The following is a 19,291-nucleotide window of genomic DNA, read 5'->3' as shown; positions in this document are numbered from 1 at the left end:
AAGGAGGTATACCCAAAGAAACTAAATATTCCGCACGCATGCACTTAACAAAACCCTACACTAAACCTTGCAAACATTACCTACACAAAACCTTACACTACCTACCTATGCACTTACCTTAACCCCTCCCTAACCCTAAGGTCCGTAACTGTCACACACTTACCTTACGGAGTTGTACCTCAGAATGGCCAACCTATGCAAATTCGATATTTCCACTTTCGTTCGTTCGACGTATTCGCAGTTCGCTCTTTACATGTCGCGGTGTTTGGATTTGGGTTTTTCAGCTTTCGAGTGCATAAAGTAGACCCACTTCAAGAATAGAATTAGTGTCTAAGCCTTTGAAAAAAGCACCAGAAGAAGCCACAGCTCTAGTGCAATGAGCCTTTACAGAAGAAGGAAGGCTCTCACCATGAAAAGTGTAACAAAAGGAAATAGCCTTTGAAATCCAAGTGGAAATAGTTTGCTTGGAAACAGCCATACCTAAATACCTAGGATTAAATGAAACAAACAACTAGTCAGATTTTCTGATAGCTTAGTTTTAGCCAAGTAAAATCTGAGCTGTCTATGCACATCTAAGGTATGCAGCACCCTCTCACTGTCAGATTACGGAGAGGGGAAAAATAGTCAAATTAATAGAATGATTAAGTGACAACTCATTAACCACCTTGGGCATGAAAGAAGGATTAGTATGCAAGGACACCCTGTCCTCATGAAATAGCAAAAAAAGGTGGACAAGCCATAAGGGCTTGCAACTCAGACACCCATCTGACAAAAGTAAGAGCTAACAAAAGAACGGTCTTCCAAGAACAATGTTGCAAGGAAGCTGAAACAGCAGAATCAAAAGGAGCCTGAGTTCGTTTTTCCAAAACGAAATTAAGATGCCAGGGAGGAGGAACAGGCTTCCTGGGAAGTCTGATATTAAGGACGTCTTTAAAAAATTGCTTGGCCTCAAACCTAGAAGCTAACAGGGGAGTTAAAGGCAGAGAAACAGAAAGGGTTGATAAGTGGGCCTTAATAGAAGAATAGGCTAAACCAGCATTGATCAACTCTCACAAATGAGAGAGAACCAAAGTAACATCCACAGAAAGTTGGGTCAGGTCACGAGAAAGACACCAAATAGAAAACCTCTTTTATTTAGACAAGTAGGATTTCCTAGTAGTAGGTTTTCTGGCCTTCTGCAGGACCTGCAGCATGTCCTCAGAAAAAAAGGTGTCTATGAGGGATCCACCACAGAAGTTCTTTCTTGAGACATGGGAGAAGAGGAAATGGAAAGTCTAGAGGATGCACATGCTGAAGCCACATCAACTTCAGAAACCACTGGAAATTCCTCATGTGGAGTTTGGCCAGAGGGAGCATCGGAATGGAGGAAGCCATGAACCCCAGAGCTCTCAGAAACTCCGTGGCTGTAATGGAGACCAGGGAAGAAGAGTTTGAAAGAAAAAAATGAGAGTTAAGGGCTTTGAAGGAGGCAGGGATGCCAGCATTGGCGCCATTTGAATCCTGCAACCCAGAAAGACATGATCCTGAGAGGGAGTCAGGGAAAGAAGTCTGTTCCCGAGGAGGATGAGGAATGCTCATAAAAGGAGGGTGGGAAATCCTGACCATGAAGTTCCCCTGCTGAATGATTGACAGAACCCAAGAATCCTGGGTACTTTGGAGCTTAACAGGAAGATAAGGAGAAAGGCGAAGAGAAAGAGGAATGTGGCTGGGAACAGGTGGATAGTCAGACTGCACCTGGTTTGTCAGGAAAGGAAGGCTTTAGAATCCCTGCAGTCTTAATGGCCTTAGCAGGAGGAGTCCATTTACCATCCATTTTACCTTTAAAAGGAGGGTGAGATTGCCTACGAAACGAACAACGTCTGGCTTAGAAGGATAGTTTTGCTGAAATTTAGGCACGGGCGAAACAGACATGTTTAAGCTGTTGTAAAGCCTTTCCCTTGTCCTGAAGAGACTTAAGTAAACAAGCAGTCGCTTCCTCAAACAAAAGTTTATTATGCAGACGAGCATCCATCAACTTCACTCTAATATCATCAGGTAAAGGTTGAAGTCTAAGCCAAGAATATTTCCTCAGAACTGAATCAAAAGCAGCAGCCCTAAAAGAAGCATCTGCTGCATCATAGCTACATTTGATAAAATGACAAACTACTTGAGAGGAAGTCCCTAGCAAGGAAAGAGCAGAAGATTTGCTCTGAGTCTGGAAGATCAGTAAAAAGCCGACAAACCTGAGAAAGAAGAGCCAACACATACCTAGAGATATGGGTCTGATAATTAACGGCCCTAAAAGCTAGGGTATCCGAAGTGTAAACGTTCTTACTCAGCCTCTCTATGGTTCTACTAACCTTGTTAGAAGTCAGTAACTTGAATGAAGGAAGCAACTGAAGCAACTGGAAAGGCAGTCCATACAGCCTACCTTGACCTTGCAAAGGCTTTCGACACAATACCCCACTCGGGTATTGTAGAAAAACTTACCAGCTTAAATGTAAACCCATATGTCACAAGATGGGTTGCAAACTGGCTTAAGGACAGAACCCACAGGGTTAGAGTTGCTGGCGCTATGTCAGACTCCAAGCCGGTCACAAGTGGGGTCCGACAGGGCTCGGTCCTTGGCCCCCTATTGTTTGGCATCTACTTCTCAGAAGTACAGGCCAACATGGGAGGACTTTGGCTGACAAAGTTTGCAGACGACTGCAAACTGGGCGCCATAGTGGAAAGTGCATCGGACACGGATATCCTTCAGAAGGGACTCATGGAAACAGATAGCTGGTGCCAGAGCCATGGCCTGAAGTTAAACGCCAAAAAATGTATAGTCATACCCTTCGGGAAAAACAAGGTAACCCCAAGCTACCATATAGGTGGCAATCCACTAAGCACAGAAGAGGTTATCAGGGACCTGGGGACCCAGGTTGACAGTGGCCTTTCTTTTGACACTCACGTTGCTAAAGTGGTTAGAAAGACCTTCTAAATTGCCCACCTGATCATGAAGGGATTCACATCCAGATCTAGTGAGGTCATTTTTCCCCTGTACTCTTCACTTATCAGACCAATGATCGAGTACAATGCCCCATTCGGGATGTATCTCACCCGACATCTGCAGCAATTGGAGAGACCCCAAAAGTTCCTCAACAAAAGGATAAAGGGACTCCAAAATCTGTCATATGCTGCCAGATTGAAGAAACTCCAGCTCTATTCAGTCGCATACCGTCTGCTCAGAGGTGACATGTGCCTGACATACAAGGCCATGTCCAACCCGGAATTAATGGACATGCTCCACCTCAAAAAATCCAATTCCACCAAAACCACTAGAGCAAGCGACTTAAACCTTAGCACGGATATAAATAGGACGTGCTGGAGGGATAGATTTATCACTCAGAGACTCCCTATGCTGTGGAATAAAATCCCGGTCCATGTGAGGCAGAGCACCTCGCAGGCTCTGTTCAAGAGAAATCTTGACCTGTGGATGGGAGATCGTAGGTTTACCCCGGGAATCATCTCTGTGTCATTGCTGGACAGAGGCACAACAAACTAATGGGCACAGTATTTTTTCATATAAGGGGTGGCGTAAGCCACAAAAATTTGGGCTAGGCTTATTAATGCCTTAGGGCAGATAGCCTAGTATAAACCTATGAACCTATGAACCTATGAACTGAGATGGCTTATCAGAGGCTACAGACACCACAGAGAGTCAGCAGCAACTGAGATGGCTTATCAGAGGCTACAGACACCACAGACAGTTAGCAGCAGGACATTTAAACAAAAAGGAACAATCCTCAGGCACCCTATAAAACCTGTCAGACATCTTGGGAGCAGGGGGCAGAGAATCCGGTGCTTTAGAGGCATTGGAAGAAACATCCAATAAAGCAGCCAAGACAGGAGGAATGGCCGTACGTTTAGCAGATTCCATCTGCAGTAAGTCATAATATCTCTCATAGATATCCGAAACATTGGCAAAATCCCACTTAAAAAAATTCCATCATCCTAGAGATTGTCCCCCCACAGGAAATTTCCTCAGAAGCATCATCTAGAGTATGAGAGTCCTCCTACTAAGACCTGTAGTCTAAAGGAGAAGAAATCTGGGTAGAATAAGCAAGAGCTTCATCATCAGAATCCAACTCTTTCTCAGAAGAATTCAGTTCTCTGGGCCTTTTAGGGGAAGAAGAGGACCAAGGAGGAGCAAGAACTAAAACCCCTTGAGGAGGCCTTAACGACAGTAAAGCATTAAATAACCCCCGAGTAAAGGCCTGCCACTCACTTTGTGGATACCTTGGAGCAGAAGAAACATGATTAGTTTTCTGTTCCTTTTTTAAGGTGACGTCCATCCTAGAAACCTGAGAAGGCTCTGACTCAGGACGGCATTCCACAACTGTAGTAGAAACTTCTTCCCTAAAGAGAAACTGTGGAACCCCTCTAGACCCCTCAGAAACAATTAGCTGTGGTTCCCCTGAACTCCTGAAATGGGCACCTGCAAAGCCTCGTTGGACATGCTGCCCACAAGATCCTCACCGGCCTCCATCCCAGACACAGTAGAGGAATCTGTCAGTATAATCAGGCGAGCCTCCGGGTTTATAATAACCTCGGGAGAAACTCCCGGCAGAGGCTGGACAGCAGAAGATTCTGGTCTTACCTTTTGCACCTCCTTCTTCCCTGACAGCTGACCTTCGAGGCAGGAAGTTCCATCCATAGTATCTTTAGGACAGTTATTGTGGCGGTCTTTATGGGGAATCAGTCTCCAACACTGGCATTTACCCTTCCTGGATGACATTAACCCCCCCCCCCCCAAACAGCACAAAACAATCAGAGAGCCAATAAAACAACTGGGTACTTATCTGCAATGGTGAAGACTTCAGCAAACAGGAATAATCACTGGAATGCCAACAAACAGAAAAACGGACAGAGGAATAGACTGATGGTTAAAAACAGCGTTTGGACTGGCAGCAAAGAAGTTTTGAGCATGTTACACCTGAACTTCACCTTTATGCCCTATGCTACACAAGGAGTGTGTAGTTGACATTCAGTATACCTTAAAGCAACGGTAGACTTTGGTATACTGACAGGATGGTAGACTTCACAGCAGGGATTCCCATTTGTAATGAATACTGCAGTGGTGAATGTAAGGACATCTGACAGATACCACCTTTCATGACCTAGCCCGTAAAGTAATTTTAATTTCAGATATTTTTCTAAAGTTTGCTGGACTGAGGTTAACCTCCTGTATTCCAGTTTCCACTGTTAAAATATATACATTTAAACAGTTACAATAGTGCACTTAAATTTCTGTTCCCTTCCAGTAGGGCACACTGTGGTTACATTTTAAACACAGCATTTTGCAAATACCTTTTCAACACAAACATCTCTACAGAGCAGTTTGGTATACACATGAAATACAGTTCTAATACATTTGTAACACAAGCATCTTATATGACATACAGCTCTAATACATTTGTAACACAAGCATCTTCTATATAAATCATTTCTGTACTCACCAATGATTAATAATTATTTACAAAATTCCAGCTAGCTATGCTGTCAGTATCTCCTTTTGTCACAAAGGCAACCAGTTATCTCTGAACATTTTCTCTGTATAGACTGACATCTGTCCACCATTCTCTTATTCTGGCCTGCCTCCTATCTACCATGGCATCTTCCCTTGTTTCACTTTGTTAAAGAGTGAAGCAAAGCATTTACTTACTGCATCTGCCTTTCCCATCTTCTTCCATTAGCCTGGCCAGTTTTATCCCTCCCTTCATTCCTTGTGCTATATATTTAAGAGGTCTTGCATCCCTTCTTGAGCTCTTCTACTAACTCCTTTTCAGTTTTGTCCCGTGGTGCTCTTTACCGTTTTGATGGCTTTATTTTATTGTGGCTACTGCACCTTATCCTTTTCACCTGTAGTGGCTGATGGTTTTTGCGATGATTGCTTACATCACATCTTTATGTTGCTTTTCTCTTTGTCTCTTCTTCACTCCCTTGTCCATAGGTGAGTGGTACAACGCTTACCCTTTTATGTAGCTTATTTTCTCTTTCATTTTGTTTCTAGCCTCCTAGCTCAGCTGTTGTCACCTCCCCAGGTCAACATAGCTCTTTTTTTACTTCCATACCATAATCTTTAATTATTTTGTTTTATTCCTGCCCTTTCCACTACTGTAAACCACATAGTGGGTTTGGTTATTGTTTTTTGCTCACCTCATGTCTTTTGTATCTGCACCCAGTTAGTCCATTTGTTCGAAGGCCTTGGGAGCCAGGCATTCCAGGGCTAGAAGAGAGACTTGCATTACAGCTCAATCATTCCTGACAGGGAATCACAGTTGGCCTTATGTTTCTCAGCGAGGGTCTAGTGGTAGTGATCAGGACAGCTTTCTGGTCCTGTGGGGCAGCCTACCTTCTCACCCTGTGAGAATTCCCCTCCACCTTGGCAGATTTTCTGAGCTCAGCTATTGATGCCTTCCGAGAAGAAGCCTGCATTTGCATGCTGAATTCTTATCAACTTATAATACAAAATGCAGTCAGCAGTATAGGTTTAGTAGGTTTGATGTAACACCTACTGATGCTGCTAGGTGTTCCCTGCGTAGAAAGCCAGAACTGCCTCTCTTTCCCCTAGACTGGCAAGCTGGCAGCAGTGTCTCACTCCCATTTCCCAGACCAATTCCTCTAGATATCCAAGCCAGAGTCACCTGTGCCACAGTCAGGGGCTTATCCCTTTATGCCACAGAGTTGGTGTATGGGCATGATCACTTTTGGGTAATAGTGCCTAAACCTGAGCATACAGGACACCTTCTGCAAAGGTTAGGACCACATCCAAAATTCTCTGTTTTGTGATATAGTTCTGCACCAGTTGCCTTCTCTTTGCCCTAGAGTTCAGAATCAGCCATTCTACTCGGTCCTCCATTAGTATTACCCTCTTCATTCTATGTCACTTCTTTATTCGTTCTGCAGTCTCTTCCTCCTATCTTGTTGGGTTTACCTGTCAGATTCCTCTGCACCAGTCCACCAGCGTCCCCTTCCTTTACCTTAACTGCAACAGCACTTGCTTACAGCCCTGGGTGCATATGTACCCCGTTCCTAGTTTGGTGCTCCTCCTCTTCTATGACCCCACATCAGATGCCCTTCTTTGTGTGCAGTGCTACTTCACTCCCATTTCTCCCTTATCTGTCATTCCTGAAGAGCCAGTACCAGGCACCTCCTCGTTTCACTCCCTTTTGTCACTATCCCATGGTTCTGTGATACTGACAGTATCTACCCTCCCCTCATGCATTATTGCTTGCTTCTCTCCCATCTTCCTGCTGAGACTTTGTACTGTAGAGCAAAACTACCCAGCCATATATATTTTCTATCTCCAAGAGATGGTGATGCCATACCAGTTACTCCTGTGCCATACGTTCAGAACTGGTTACTTCAGTTAAGTGCGTGTCTTTGCATGACTTTAAGAGATTGTAAATCTTAATTTTCTATCTGTTCTGTCCTAGTAAAGAAGATTTTTAAGTTACATGCTTATGACTTCTAATCAACTTTTCCTTATTTATATTTGATTTTATCCATTTTGTAACTCTAGATTTTATTGTGCAGTGTCAAGCGTACGTGTCCATGTTGTAGATTTTAGGTTAATATATTACTGTATTGTTACCACATTAAGTACTTTTTTTTCTTTTCATCACTGTTGACCTTTTTGCTTAGGCCTTTTGAACGCACTGTAACTATGCATAAAGACAGTGTTGGGCATGTTGGTTTCATCTTAAAGAATGGAAAGATAACATCAATAGTGAAGGACAGTTCTGCTGCTAGAAATGGACTTCTCACTGAACATAACATCTGTGAGATAAATGGACAGAATGTTATTGGTTTGAAGGTAAGGCGATCATACAAGACATCATTTTTTTCAGTTTTTATATAAATGTATTTATTAAAATGTGTGTAGTAGTTTAGTGATTATGCTCAAACCTGTATAGGTTTTAGGGCCTGCAATAGAAGTTCACACTTACACAAGTTACAGTGTTGGTGGTGGTAAAAGTGTGTCAGTCATGTTCTGAAACAAGTGTTATGTAACAACCGTTTGGAACTGGCTGTAACCTCCTTATCATATAAAAATAGTAAAGTTTACAGTTTTTGATGCAAAAAGTGTGTGGTTGCATTTTATTTTGTTGATAAGGATGACCCCTTGATTTTTTTTCTCAGAGCTGAAAATCCCTATCATGACATAATGAAAGACTGAACCCACAATGCTTCACTCCCTAAATTAATGCATGGTTTTCTGTTTTTCAGTGCTTACTTCCTAGAAAGGCAAGTTGTCAAGTAGATGTTCTTCGTGTTTCACTGTTGCAGTCATTACATTTGGGTAATCTGCTGGCAGGTTGCCCTCAGTCGGCCTGAATTCCAAAGTCCTGGGTCCTGCGTCGGTTGCTGACTCCTCTTCCATGACGTCAGGTCGTCAGGGGTATAAAACATGCAGCTGACGCCATTTTATTTAGTCCTTCTTGCCGGGCGGTGCCTGAAGCAGAAGCATTTTGGAAGTGCCGGTCGGCCGACTACTGAAATATTCGCATTTGAGTTTCAGAACCGAAGTCTTCAATAAAGCTAAGTACCCTGTTGGAGAAACTTTTTTCTTGCTTTATACCGATGTCAGAAAAAGTTAATAATTGTATTACTTGTGTGAAGCAAATACCTCATAAGGATTTCTATTTATACTATATTCCTTGCCTAGGCCCTGATCGCAACGTGCCTGGCTGTCGGTTTTGTGCTAGATTTAACCAACGCACTATTAAGCATCAGTATATTTTTGCATCTAAGTATTTTGGAAACAGATTTATCTACCCAGAGATGTCGTCGGATAGCAATCCGACTACCGGAGTACATAAAAAACGCAAAGAAAAGGACAGAGAAAGGCAGTCAAGATCCAAAACCGACGAAGCTTCTCCTAAGCCAGTCGCCGGTTCACCGGTACTCAGTGAGGTGCTTTTGCAGCCCCTGATACCCGCTACCTTCGAGTCGCAGGCCTCTACCGACACCCATGTGGAGTCCGGCATGCCGCAAGACACTCAAAGTATTGGACTGACAGATGTATCTTCCCATGGATGGGTCCGGAGCCGCTGAGCAGGCATTTTTATATCAAACCGACGAAAGCTGCAAAACCAAAGGCCAAGACACCTTCTAAAACTAAAAAAAACAATTCCCTGAGCCACGTGCACAGGCCTCTATGCCTAAAAAACAGATAATCAAAATGCCTGAAAACCTTATTACCTTGATCAGGGGTACGCATCCCCCTCCAGATAAGAGGCCTAGGCAAGACACTGACTATGAATCTTCAGATCAGGTTTCTATTTCTTCTGATTCTTCTTCTGATCAGGAATTATCTTTACCTCCCTATGAGGATTTTGATGCTGAGGAGTCTGTTCCATCTGCATCTCCTCCTGAGGATTATTCATTTGGAGAAACCTTACATACTTTGAGGGAGCATTTTCACTGGGAGAGTCAAGACTTCTCAGAATCAAAAAAGATGCTCAGGGCTTTCCTCCTTCTGTCTCAGCACAAGCCTTTAGCCATTGTTAATGATGTTTTTTCGGAGTCAAGCCTGACCCCTGACTCTCTACCTCCAGCTCCCAGTAAGCCTGACAGGTATTACACGGTCCCTGACTCTCATAAATTTTTGTTTAGAAACCCTGCTGTTGATCCTGAAACTATTTCACAGGGCCCAAAGGGAGTTAAGGCCTCAACAGCAAAAAACCCTACCTCCTCTGACAGAGATTCTAGGGCACTGGACAGACGGGGAAAAAAGGTTTTTACATCTGCAGCCTTGGCAATTAGGGCCTTAAACTGTCAATTTCGTATACTTAAGTACCAACAACATGTCATGGGGTTGCTGAAACAGAAAATGATGTTGATTTCAGAATGTACAGAAAATAAGGAATTGCAGGAATTACTGCATGCAGCTGAACAAATTGGAAAGCATAATTTGCAATGTGGTTTTGATTCTTTAGAGGCCTCCTGCAGGGCCGCAGTTACTGGATCTGTGATTAGGAGGCATGCCTGGTTAAAGGAACAAAATTTGCCTGATCATGTTAAAGCTAAATTGCTAGATGCACCTTTACAGCATGATTCTCTGTTTGCTATTAAGGCAGAAGAGGTTTTAAAGAAAATGGAAGACAAAGCTAAGTCTATGCAAACTGTTAAAGATTTCTTATAAGTGCAGCCACCTAGATTCAGTAGACACTGGCCTACAAAAAATTGGTCCTTTCCTGTGTCAGACAGAGCTCAAAGGGGGCAAATCCAGATACCCTAAGGGTTCCAGGTACCAGGTTCAAGACTCATACAGGTCAAAGCAATGGGACGCATCCACCTCCAAATCTGGAGGAGATAAAGCGCAAAACTACAGAAAGCAATCCCAATAACTTCCCTCTGCCTACACCAAGCACTTATCTTTTGGCAGCACCCATAGGGGGAAAATTAGCACTTTATGCTCAAAATTGGCAGTTAATAACCAGGACAAGTGGGTACTGAACATCGTATCACAGGGATGCAGATTCCATTTCCACACTCTGCCAGTGACGCATGGTTGGCCAGACCTGCCAAAAAAACAATGGGCAAAGGCTCAGAAACAGGTTACGTCCCTCGTGGATATGGGGGCCATTCAGACAGTACCAGAACAGGAAAAAGGACAAGGTTTTTACTCAAGACTATTCTTGCTACCCAGAAAGGACAAGGCATGGCGGCCAATACTGGATTTATCGATTCTGAACACGTACCCGAACATTCCAAAATTCAAAATGCTCACTTTGCAACAGCTTCTGCCCATGCTGGGCAAGACTGCTTGGCTGGTGAATTTAGACTTAAAAGAGGCATACCTGCATGTCCCAATAAGACAGTCATGCAGAAGATACCTCAGATTCAAGGCTGGCTTAATGCATTACCAATTCTCTGCACTGCCCTTTGGCTTATCTACTGCTCCCAGGGTCTTTACAAAGTGCCTGGCACCAGTAATTGCATTTTGCAGACAAAGAAGTATTCAAATATATCCTTACATGGATGACTGGCTCATTCAAGCAGAGAACAAGGACACTCTTCTGCGACACCTGGCATTTGTGAAAAGGCTTCTAACATGCCTAGGGTACACAATAAACAAAAATAAATCACAACTGGTACCCTCTCAAAAGGTAACATTCCTGGGTGCAAGCTTGCATACAACTGCCCAGATGGCTTACCTCACGCCAGACAAACAAAGGCAACTGACTACTTACTTCAAACTGATGGCAACAAAAACCCAGTCTTCTGCAAGACAGATTCTGCGGGCTCTGGGCTTCATGGCATCCTGCATCCCACTAATTCCATATTCAAGACTGCATATGAGGAAACTTCAATGGTACCTAAAACGTTTATGGAGTCAACATTCACACAGTCTTGAAACAATGATTCCTCTCATCCCCTGTCTGCAACAGGAGTTTCTATGGTGGACAAAGGCCCGTCACCAAAACATGGGACGGCCCTTCACTCTACCCCCTGCCAGCCAAACCTTAACAACAGACGCATCAGATTATGCCTGGGGGGCCCACATGGCAGGAAGATGCATTCAGGGCATATGGGCACCAAATCAAATGCATCTACATATCAACCAGAAAGAGATGCTAGCTGTTCAAAATGCCTTAACAGCCTTCAAGGACTTACTTCATCCAGGACAACTACTGATAAAGACAGACAACACCACAGTCATGTGGTATATAAACAAGCAAGGTGGCACACACTAATACCTACTTTGAAGATTAGCCATGGCACTGTGGGACACAGCTTTGACCTACCAGATAAATCTTCAAGCTCAATTCCTGCCAGGAAAACAGAACACTCGGGCAGACGACTTAAGCAGAAACTTTATGGATCCTCATGAGTGGAAACTATATCCACAAGTATTCAGCATGATAACAGAGAAATGGGGGAGCCCAGACATAGATCTATTTGCCTTTCCTCAAAATTATCAATTGAAAAGATTCTGCACAAGGACTTATCACAGACAAGCATGGAAAGTGGACGCTCTATCCTTCAGTTGGAAAAACCTGTCAGTTTACGCCTTTCCTCCTCTGCATCTTCTACCCAAGGTCCTCCTTAAAGCCAGACAAGAGAAGCCAAAGATGATACCACACCTGTTATCACCCCCTCCTTGGTCAGATCCGATCACAAACTGATAACCCCTCACCCCTCCACCTCCCCCAGTCAAAGAAACCATAGTCAAAAACCTCTCCAAAGAAAACTTCAAACTACTTGCATCCGAAGTGGAAGCTTCACTATTCCCTTGCAGAAGGATAATGATATCCAGGATGCGGAATCCTGCACCAAGGCACTCTATATGCATCTTCAGGATTGCATGGACCATGCTATCCCAAATAAAACCAAGACTCCTTCCTCAAGCAAGAAGAAACCAGTCTGGTGGACCCCGGCCATAAGCAAACTTTACAATAAAAGGAGGAGACTTATACAAAAAAAGGCCAAATCTCAAGTAGAAAAATCATCCCTGATCAGCATTAGTAAGAAATTGAGGGCCCTCATCAAGTCAACTAAAGCTAATTTTGAAAAGAAAGTTGCCAAGGATGCCAAGGATAACCATAAGGCCTTTTATGGCTACGTCAAAAACCTAAATGGCAATGTTCAGGTCTGTTCTGAGCTAGTACAAAATGGAACAAAATACACTGACCCTTCTGACATTGCCAACATCTTAGCTGCAGGTTCAGTGCAAACCCCCCCCCCCTCACCACCTACAGGGCCTATTACCATTCTAGGGGATTGTGCAAGTCCAATTATTACTGATACGTTGGTTAACAAGGCTCTATCTAAAGCTAAAAACACTGCCTTCATGGGACCAGATGGTGTCCCAGGCTGTGTCATAAGCGAGCTCCAAAAGGAATTAACCCCGCATCTTAATACCCTGTTCAGTCTCAGCCTCTCCACAGGATATGTGCCCATAGAATGGCGCATGGCAATAGTGGTCCCGCTACACAAGGGTGGGGCCACAACTGACCCTGGGAACTACCGACAAATAAGCCTGACCAGCCTGATCTGTAAGGCTATGGAGCGAATCATTATGGAACTCATAAATGGAGAGATTGGGAACCCACACAGTTCGGCTTCGTCAAGGGCAGATCATGCCTCCTGAACCTGGTGGATTTCTTTGAGACAGTTACTCAGGCTATAGATAAGGGAAAGGAGGTACACACGGCTTACCTTGAACCTGCTAAAGCATTTGACACCATTCCCCATTCAGGTATTACTGATAAGCTCACCAGCCTCGGCATAAACCCTTATGTCACAAGATGGATCGCAAACTGGCTCTCAGACAGATCCCATAAAGTAAGAGTAGCGGGATCTATGTCTGAATCCAGACCAGTAATGAGTGGTGTGCCTCAGGGCTCTGTCCTGGGGCCCTTCCTGTTTGGCATATACTTCTCAGAAGTACAGGCAAGCACAGAAGGGCTGTGGCTGACTAAGTTTGCAGACGACTGCAACTGGGTGCTATAATAGAGTCTCCGGGCGACATGGAGATCCTCCAGAAGGGCCTAAATGAGACTGATGCATGGTGTCAAAGCCATGGTCTCAAGCTAAATGAAAAAAAAAAATGCGCAGTAATCCCCTTTGGAAAAAAGAGTACCCGCAAACTACAAAATAGGAGGTAATCCCCTGAAATCTGAAGAAGAAATAAGGGATCTAGGGACCCAAGTAGATAGTCAGCTTTCCTTTGATAACCATGTTGCCAAAGTGGTTGGAAAATCCTTCTATGTGACCCATCTGATCACGAAAGGGTTCGCATCAAGATCTAAGGATATAATGGTGCCCTTCTACTCTTCCCTCATCAGTCCCATTATTGAGTCCAATGCACCAATTGGAATGTACCTGGCTAGACATCACCAGCAGCTGAAGAGACCACAAAGGAACTTAACAAAGAGGATTATTGGCCTCAAACAGTTGCCCTATGCAGCACAATTGAAAAAGCTAAGACTGTTCTCTGTTGCATACCACTTTCTCAGAGGCGATCTCTGTCTAGCGTACAGGGCCATGTCTAACCCAGAATTGTTGAACATGCTCCATCTTAGCAAAACCAAATCTACTCGAGCTACACGGTCTAGGGATATAAACCTCAACACAACAATGAATAGAACATGCAGGAGGGATAGATTCCCTTCGCAGAGACTTCCCTTACTATGGAGCAAGGTCCCGATCTACATAAGACAGAGCCCCTCACTATCACTCTTCAAGAGGAACCTTGATGAGTGGATGGGTAACAGAAAGTTCACACCGGGGATCACACCAACAGCACTACTAGATAGGGGCCAAGGGTACTAGCTGCTAATACAAGGGTCTAGGGAACTACTAAAGGGGGGGTGAATACCGCACAATGTGGCTGGGCTAATATATGACTTCGGGCAGATAGCCCAGTACCAACCTGCGAACCTATATTAATTGCCCCGAGCTGGCCCCGCCAATACTGGTACCCAATCCTAAGGAACTTGTCTCAGTACCCAGCTTGGACCTTGCCTCAAAGACCACAACTACTGTCCCAGCAAAACAGTCAGATCCTGCACAATCAACTACAGACTCTGAACCTGGCAGCATGGCTAATCATGTAAGCATACAAACAACACCTCTCAGTAAAGCTGTGGTGGATGTCATTTTGGAAGCCAGAAGGCCTAGTACTAGAAAATCTTATGCTGACAAATGGAAGAGATTCTATGCTTGGAATCCAGCACAAGGAACTGATACAGCAGAACCACATATTCCTCAGATATTACAATACTTAACTGAGATGCTTGACAAAGGCCTATCTTTCTCATCAATCAAAATCCATGCCTCTACCATTTTGGCTCATTACAATACAGAGCCACCAATCTTTCTCATCCTTTACTAAAGCAGTATCTTAGAGGAGCCAAAAACCTAAGGCCTCCTAGAAGATCACCATTGCCTGCATGGGACCTCAATTATGTGTTGGAAAAGCTCACCCTACCTCCATTTGAACCAGCCGCTACCACTGATATAAAGTTCTTATCATGGAAGACAGCTCTGTTACTAGCAATTACTTCAGCAAGAAGAGTTTCAGAGCTACAGGCCGTCATGGCTGTAGAGCCTTTTATCATATTTTACCCAGACAGGGTGTCTCTGAGAACAAATCCTACTTTTATGCCTAAGGTGGTTTCCAGTGTGGCTCTTAACCATACAGTTCATCTGCCAAATTTTATCCAGATCCGCAGAACAAAGGGGAGAGAATTCTGCATTCCTTGGACGTGCACAGACAGCTAAGATTCTACTTGAGCAGGACAAAACTCAAAGAAAAACTGAGCAATTACTAGTGTCATATGCTGCAGGATCAGAAGGAAAGGCGATCTCAAAGCAGACAATTTCAAAATGGGTAAGCCACTGCATCCGTTTCTGCTACTACTTACACCATGGTAAACCTGTGCCCAAGGGCATTAGGTCACATTCCACCAGAGCTGCAGCTACTTCGGCAGCCTTTCTCAGGGGAGTACCAACCAAAGACATTCTGGAGGCTGCTACTTGGAGTTCTGTTCACACCTTTACAAAGCATTACCATTTGCCTCTCTACTCTAAGTCCAGGGCAGGCTTTGCCACTGCAGTGCTGCAGGGCCTTATAGCTGCACCTAAAGCTGGTTAGCTCCAGCCTCCCAACCATAGCTTTGGAATTCTACCCAAATGTAATGACTGCAGGAATGAAATATGAAGAACATAGTACAGTTGTGTACACTTACCATAAATGTAGATGTTCGGGTGTATTCACTGTTGCAGTCCAGGTTACCTCCCTCCATCCCCCTGTCATTCTACAGTTTCTTTCCTTCTCTATCTTCTACAACCTATGTGGTGTATTTGCTTGTAGATGAAGGTAAAGTTTACATTGATGCATGTGTATATTTATATATATATATATATATATATATATATACATATATATATATATATATATATATATATATATATATATATATATACATATATATATATATATATATATATATATATATAATATTGCTACCTTTTTTGGGGGCACCTGACATCGGGGGCAAGAAAAACTAAAGAAAATGGAGTTGACTGCATGTTTTATACCCCTGACAACCTGACATCATGGATGAGGAGACAGCAACCGATGCAGGACCCAAGACTTTGGAATTCAGGCGGACCGAGGGCAACCTGCCAGCAGATTACCCAAATGTAATGACTGCAAAAGTGAATACACTCGAACATCTACATTTATGGTAAGTGTACACAACTGTACTTTCTTGCAGGTGGAACACCTATTTTTGAAAATTAACATTTGTAATGATATGGTCATGAAACCACAATGTAAATATGAAGATGCTTATCTAAAGTAGTAAGGTTTTGCTTACCCATAATGTGTTGCAGGTGTATGTGAACTACATTGCCCAATACCTAACATGACATCATTTTGTGATTGTGATTTTAGAGAAAATGTGAATATACAGTGAAGCAAAAAAATCAAACATTCTTCATTTATTTGCAAAACTACTAGTAGTTTTAATAAAGGGAGAATAAATTGCAAAACAATGATACTTCCATAAGTGGTCAATACACTATAAGTTGAAATGCGTCAAAGACGGCACTCAGAATTCAGTAAGCAGTGTTATTAGTTATTACAGTCGAGTATTTAAGACTTCTGGAATTTACAGCACTGAATGGCATTTCTGCATGTTTTATGTTGTATTCTTCCTTATCCACAGGCTTTTGCCAAAAGTGGACATCACCACCTTCTTGTCTGACTTCTTGAACTTTACTGAAGTCCCTATAGAGGCAATGAACTTTTTGTAGCCTAGAAAAGTGGCCCAACACATGGCTAATAGTGAAATGAGTCTGCACTGTTTCTCATTTCTTTTTATTTAAAAGAGGTGATCAGTTAGATCATCTTGTCACCAGTCACTTCCAGGTGACTTCAGACAAGTAAGTTCCCTGTTTCAGAACCACATGTTCTTCGTGTTTCACTGTTGCAGTCATCACATTTGGGTTATCTGCTTACAGTAGTCCTCAGTCGGCCTGATTATCAAACTCTTGGGTACTGCGTCGGCTGCTGTCTCATCTTCCATGACGTCAGGTAGTCAGGGGTATAAAACATGCAGCCGACACCATTACATCAGTCTTTCTTGCCCTGCGGTGCCCGAAGCAGAAGCAGTTCGCAAGTGCCGTCCGGCCGACTCCTGAAATTTTTGTTTTCGAGTTTCAGAACTGAAGTCTTCAACTAAAGCTAAGTACCCCATTGGGGAAACTTTTTCTTGCTCTAAACCGATGTCAGTAAAAGTCAGTAATTGTATTTCTTGTGGAAAACAAATACCTCATAAAGATTTTCATTCGTACTGTATTCCTTGCCTAAGCCCTGACCACGACATACCTCACTGTCAGTTTTGTGCCTTATTTAAGCAATGAACTATCCGTCGGTATATTTACGCTTCTAAATGTTTTGGTACTCTGTTCAATTATCCAGATATGTCTTCGGTAAGCCATCCGACTGCCGACATTCAGAAAAAACGCAAAGATAAAGACAAGATACAGGCCACCTAGGTCCAAAGCTTCCGACGACACTTCTCCTAAGCCAGTCGCCAGTTGCCAGTACTCAGTGAGACGCTTTCTCAGCCCCTGATACCCACTGCTTCAGATTCGCAGGCCTCTACTGAGACCCATTCGGAGTCCAGTATGCCGCGAGATGCTTCAACTGTGGAACCTGCGGATGTCTCTACCTTGGATGGGTCCGGAGCCACTATGCAGGCACCAGCTTCTGAGGGTGTATTCAAGCCTACTGACTTGCATATTAAACTGATGCCATCTTCTTCTTCAAGGCCTAAAACTCGAACCATGCCTAGAAAACCGACGCCCAGACCACATGGTCAGGCCTGTATGCCTAAAAAACAAATGATAAGAATGGCTGAAGACCTTTTAATCAGGGGAAGCCAACCTTCCCCTTTTAAGAGACCTAGGACTGAATTTGCTTATGATACTTCTGACCAGGATTCTGAAATTTTTGTTTCCTCTGATGACCAGGATTTACCCTTATATGCCTATGAGGATTCTGATGCTGAAGAACTGTATTCCCTCTGCCCCCCCCCCCCCTGAGGATTTCTCTTTTGGCGAAACCTTGCATACGCTTAGGGAGCATTTTCGCTGGGAAAGCCAGGATTACTCTGATTCTAAAAAGATGCTTAGGAATTTCTTACTCCTGCCTCAACACAGGCCTTTAGCTATCCCACCTGTACTAGACATTGTTGATGATGCCTTTTCGGAATCTAGCTTGGCCCCTGACTCTTTACCTCCTGCTCCCAGAAAACCTGATAGATATTACAGGGTTCCTGACTCTCACAAGTTCCTTTTTAAAAATCCTACTGCGGATCCTGAGACCATTTCACAGGGGCCCAAGGGCATTAAGGCTACTACTGCCAAAAATCCTACCCCTTCTGATAGGCTCCAGGGCGCTGGATAGATGGGGTAAGAAGGTATACACTTCTGCAACATTGGCCATTAGGGCCTTAAACTGTCAGTTTCATATGTTAAAGTATCAGCAATATATTACTGGATTGCTTAAACAGAAAATTATATTGATTCCTGACTGTGCTGAAAGTAAAGATTTACAGGATTTAATGCATTCTGCTGAATAGGTTGGAAAACATACTTTGCAATGTGGTTTTGATTCACTAGAGGCATCTTGCAGGGCTGCTGTCACTGGGTCTGTACTTAGAAGGCATGCTTGGCTTAAGGAGCAATCTTTGCCAGATCATGTTAAAGCTAAATTGCTGGATGCTCCCTTAAATTAGGACCGCCTGTTTGGCAACAAAGCAGAAAAAGTTCTTAAAAAGATGGAGTAAGAAGCTAAATCTGTGCAAACTGTTAAATATTTCCTGCAAGTACAGCCTACAAGATTTAGTAGGCATTGGCCCTCTACGAATTGGTCCTTTCTTGCTTCTTCCAGGCCTTCTCAGTCCAAACGCAGGACCAGCAGAACACCCAGGCTTCAGATCCAGGGTGCGCACAGGACTAAGCAGTGGGGGGCTTCCACTTCCAAATCAGAGAGTAGTAAAACTCCCGCTATGGTAAGCTGTCTCAATGACTTAACTTTAAAACTTCCAAACACTTCTCAACTGACTGCTCCTTTAGGGGGAAAGATTGCTCTACAGGCCAAAAACTGGGAACTCATAACCCAGGGCAAATGGGTTTTAAATGTAGTTTCCCAAGGATACAGATTTCACTTCCACACGTTACCAACCCCAAATGCTTGGCCAGATCTACCCCCAAATCAGTGGGGCAGAGGCTCAAAAGCAAG

The 19,291-nt window shown here is 43.5% G+C and overlaps 1 protein-coding gene across 1 annotated transcript in view; it reads left to right on the top strand.

Moving 5' to 3' along the window:
* LOC122796759 (syndecan binding protein) overlaps window positions 1–19,291 on the top strand; it is a 925,087-nt gene that overhangs the window by 665,315 nt on the left and 240,481 nt on the right. The window contains exon 7 of the mRNA XM_044065488.1: window positions 7,669–7,840. Coding sequence (XP_043921423.1) covers window positions 7,669–7,840 — 172 coding nt within the window. The remainder of the gene's footprint in view (window positions 1–7,668; window positions 7,841–19,291) is intronic.

Source organism: Protopterus annectens, chromosome 3.part0, assembly GCF_019279795.1.
Source record: "Protopterus annectens isolate FY-2018-M chromosome 3.part0, PAN1.0, whole genome shotgun sequence".
Lineage (NCBI taxonomy): Eukaryota > Metazoa > Chordata > Ceratodontiformes > Protopteridae > Protopterus > Protopterus annectens.
Note: the sequence above shows the minus strand (reverse complement) of the source record. Positions and strands in the feature narration are given on the sequence as shown.